The 4,331-nt window shown below is 44.8% G+C and overlaps 2 protein-coding genes across 2 annotated transcripts; both read left to right on the forward strand.

Moving 5' to 3' along the window:
- The first annotated feature begins 235 nt into the window (after window positions 1-235).
- Window positions 236-1,264, forward strand: LOC118071401 (uncharacterized). The gene has a single exon (XM_035090546.1). The coding sequence runs from the start codon at window positions 236-238 to the stop codon at window positions 1,262-1,264; it is 1,029 nt and encodes a 342-aa protein (XP_034946437.1).
- A 123-nt stretch (window positions 1,265-1,387) lies between these two features.
- On the forward strand, window positions 1,388-2,650 carry LOC118071402 (uncharacterized). The gene has a single exon (XM_035090547.1). The coding sequence runs from the start codon at window positions 1,388-1,390 to the stop codon at window positions 2,648-2,650; it is 1,263 nt and encodes a 420-aa protein (XP_034946438.1).
- Window positions 2,651-4,331: the final 1,681 nt, after the last annotated feature.

Genomic DNA, 4,331 nt, shown 5'->3' on the forward strand with positions numbered 1-4,331 from the left:
AGAAGAGACAGCTCGAGCTCATTTCTCTAAGCTCACTCCAGACGAAGAACACTGTAAAGCTCATTTCATCAAAACTCACCTCAGGGATGCAGCCGGAAGATATGTTGTGAGACTTCCAATAGTTCCATCACCACCAGCTCCTGGAGAATCCAAAACCCTTGCTCTCAAGTGTCTTCGATCAATGCTCAAGCGACTCTCAAATGACTCTAAGCTCAATCAGCTCTACACATAATTTATGAACGAATATCAAGCTCTAGGACATATGAGGCGTGCTCCAGACGTTCAATTAAGCTCAAGAGGAAGTCCAGGTATTGTATCTAGTGATCGCTCGAATGAGATGACCTTGGCACATAATACTTCGGTATCAGGAGGGTTGAGGGTCTCGGTAGAGGGGTCATCGGTGCAACCCAATGGTCTGCCTCATTTTTATATGCCTCATCATGGAGTTCTACGTGAGCAGAGTCTCACTACAAAGTTGAGAGTCGTCTTCTATGGATCAGCTCAGACAAGCTCTAGTTTCTCGCTCAATGATGTTCTTCATACTGGTGCCAAGCTCCAAGTCGACATCTTCGACGTCTTGTTATGGATTAGACGACACAAAATGATCCTTAGCTCTGATATAACGAAGATGTTTCGACAGATAAACGTTCATCCAGCCGATTGGGATCTCCAGAGGATTCTTTGGCTTGATGAACATAACAATATAGTTCCATATCAGCTCACCACGGTTACCTATGGTACCAGGCCAGCTCCATTTCTTGCTGTACGAGTTCTACTTCAACTAATAGAAGATGAAGGCATAAAATATCCTCGTGCAATAGCTCCTATGACGAAGGTTCGTTATGTTAACAACATTTTCGGTGGCTCAGATACTTTGCACGAAGCTCAGCTCATAGCTCAAGATCTAATAAAGCTCTGCATGGCGGGGAGCATCCCTCTAGCAAAGTGGTCAAGCAATAGTCCTGCTCTTCTCCAAGCTCTAGCTCTACAAAGTCTCTCAACTGCTCTTACTCAAGCTCTAGATGATACAGAACTAAAAGTGCTTGGACTATCTTGGAGTCCTGCATCTGATCAATTCATATTCTCACCGAAAAGCTCAACGCTCAAGAAACTCACGAAACGCTCAATGCTCTCTGAAGTAGCTCAGCTCTTTGATCCGCTCGGATTCTTAGCTCCAGTAATAGATCGAGCAGAAATGTTCATTCAAGAGCTCTGGTTAAACAAATCAGGATGGGATGATGAACTTCCTGCTCAGCTCTCTTAAGGGTGGACGCACCTACGAGACGAGTTACCATATCTCGCTCATGTTCACATCCCTAGATGGCTCAACACGATCTCCAGCTCATACATAGAAATACATGGCTTCTTAGATGCATCGCAGTTAGCCATGGCTGCATGCATTCATGTCAAAGTTCAAAACTCAGACGAATCAGCTCAGATCCAGCTTTTGTGTGCTAAAACTAAGGTAGCACCATTAAAACCAGTTACAATTCCTCGGCTCCAACTAACTGCTGCTTGGATGCTCTTAAAGCTCGTGAAACATGCTCAAGAAGTGCTCGAATTAGCTCAAGCTCCTATCTATCTATGGACTGATTCATCTGTAGCACTAACATGGATTCTTAGTCATCCATCTAAGTGGAAAGAATTCGTGCGAAACAGAGTTTCATCCAGTCAAGAGCTAAATCCAACCACTAAATGGCTCTACATCCCTGGAAAACACAATCCAGCGGATTTTGCCTCTCGTGGCCTTACTCCAACCCAACTAACTGACTTCAAGCTCTGGTGGAAAGGACCTGAATGGCTTAAAGGCTCATTTTCTTCTTGGCCAGCTAAACAGTTCAAACCTTCAGCTCTTGCTCACAAAGAAGAAAGATCAGGCGTCTTATTGCACGCAGCTAAAGCTCCATCTGAAGAAGATCATCCATTGTGGTCCCTTCTATCAAGATACTCATTGCTCTCCAAGCTCTCACGCATTACTGCTCTCTGTCTACGCTTCGTCGCCTTGCTTAGAGGAAAAACCACCAGCTCGTTAGTTCACAATCCTATAGCTCCACAAGAACAGCTCGATGCTAAGCTCATTTGGGTGAAGATCATACAACGACTTCACTTCCCATTTGAATTAAAAACTCTGCGAGATGGGCTTCAATTACCATCATCGCACTTTGTCTCTAAGCTCGCAGCTTTCGCTGATCAAGAAGGTATACGTCGTGTTGGTGGTCGCCTAATAAACTCTGAGCTCGAAGAAGATGAAATCCATCCGATTATACTCCCAGGAAAATCCTACTTTTCACAGCTCGTTATTGATCAAGCTCATCGACGAACGCTCCATGGAGGAACTCAAGTTACTTTCATTCATGTTCGGGAAAAGTTTTGGATCCTAGAAGGAAGAGCTCCTATTCGTTCATTTATACTGAGATGCGTGATCTGTGCTCGACGTGCTCAACAGCTCATGGGCCAGCTCCCAGCTGATCGTGTAGTACCGGTTCGACCATTTCACACTACTCGGGTAGACTATGCTGGTCCCTTCACGCTCAAGACTTTCCAGGGAAGAGGCGCAAAAACATACAAAGGCTGGACAGCTGTTTTTGTCTGCTTCGAGACCTCAGCTGTTCACTTGGAGCTGGTGTCAGACTACTCCACAGAAACCTGATTCCTTTTTGTATTGAGATTCTGAGCTTTGTAATTTTCCAGCTCTGTCATAAGCTTGGACGCTATCAGCTGGATTAAGCAGAAATGGAACCTGTTGTTCTTCATACATTTTTTTACAGTTATCACAAGTACAAAGCAATGATCCCCATCCTTCGGACCAGAAACGAGAACCAGTACATTGTTAAGAAGGTTTTTAAGACAGTTTAGTACATCTCGTCTTATACCATCAAGTTAGATGCAGATGACCAAATGTGTGACCAAAAAATTCCTGACGGTAAATTGGCATTTTAAAACCGGCAGTCATTTGAGACAGTCAGTCACATGACGGTCGTATGACTGTTCGGTGACTATAATCATAAATGACGGTCATCCTGCATCGCTATACGTATATACGAATTTATGTAATCTTATTGATGGCTCAAAAATAAATTCTAATAAAAGTTAAATAAACTTTGATTCTTCACTTATAGCTCTCTCCTCACAAAAATTTTTTATTTTTTATTAAATCATTAAATTATTTATTTATAATAAAATTAGTTAAAAAAATAGAACATGAATGATAATAATAATAATAATAATTGTCTGGCCGAGGGGTGCTCCTCTCGCTACGGTAATGGAATAAGTCCGTACAGCCAGTTTTTCCTCCTCACTGGTGATGGCCTTCTGGGCGTGAGGAACGAAACTATCCATCTCGGTTTCGTTAAACATCACCACCTTTGCAGTGGGCTAACCACCCCTGCAAAGAATCTCAACAGGTTACTAACGATAGACCTGCACCGGCCCCCCACAACCAGCCCTCTTCGTATGAGGGCCATGGACCACTTGGGAGGGGCCTTATGACACGTTCCAACATGGATATCGACCACGGACCACCCCTACAGCGTCTCAGGTGGACGGAGGAGCTGAGACGGGATTTTATGCAGTGTTGGGAAAGATGCGAGCCACAGACCTTAGGCTATGCCAGGCGCCTGCATACTCTGTGGTGCGAAATGCACCCAGAGTTACAACATCTAACGTAGGCGGCGCTCGCATCGCAGGTGCGGTATACTCAATCTCGACGGCGGATAGAAGAGGAGTCAGACTCTGACTCTTCAATATCAAACGCTTCAGAGACTGAGGACGAAGTCTCACTGACACCCGAGACAGCCGCACCGAGGTAGAGCATACTCCCGTTCCACCCTTCTCTCACTGCAGAACCCCCATCTCCTTCCCCTGAGGGCACCAATCAGCAGGACTTCACCAGCAGAGAGGGTAATTTTCTCCGGAAAATTACGCTCTCTGCAGAACACCTAGCTAGCACTAACCAAGATCTCGACCACCGGGTACCAGATAGTGCAGACCTTTTTGCACTCAACAATACAGTCCATGATGTGGCTCGAGGGTTTACTCAGGGCAGACGAACACCTGTCAATCCTGAGTTAAGCCTGAAAAGACGCATCGAACATACTGCAAATAAGATCAAAAAGGCTCGACAGGGTGCATCTCGTATTTAAGGTGTGATGAATCACTTAAATACTCACAGGCCTTATACGCCAAAGATTCGGCGTATCGTGGCGAGTATCAGACGTAAACATCACACTTTGAATACGGCCGTGTTACTGATCCTAAAGGAGAGGTACACAGGCAAAAAAGATCGCTAATGGCCGTTAAAAAGTCATTAGCAAAGCGGTACAAGCGACGAA

This window comes from Chelonus insularis, unplaced genomic scaffold (assembly GCF_013357705.1).
Source record: "Chelonus insularis isolate UGA/USDA-ARS -01 unplaced genomic scaffold, ASM1335770v1 contig_81_pilon, whole genome shotgun sequence".
Taxonomy (NCBI): Eukaryota; Metazoa; Arthropoda; class Insecta; order Hymenoptera; family Braconidae; genus Chelonus; species Chelonus insularis.

Coding starts and splice junctions, on each gene's coding strand:
- LOC118071401 (XM_035090546.1), top strand. CDS start 236: ATGAACGAATATCAAGCTCTAGGACATATGAGGCGTGCTCCAGACGTT.
- LOC118071402 (XM_035090547.1), top strand. CDS start 1,388: ATGGCTGCATGCATTCATGTCAAAGTTCAAAACTCAGACGAATCAGCT.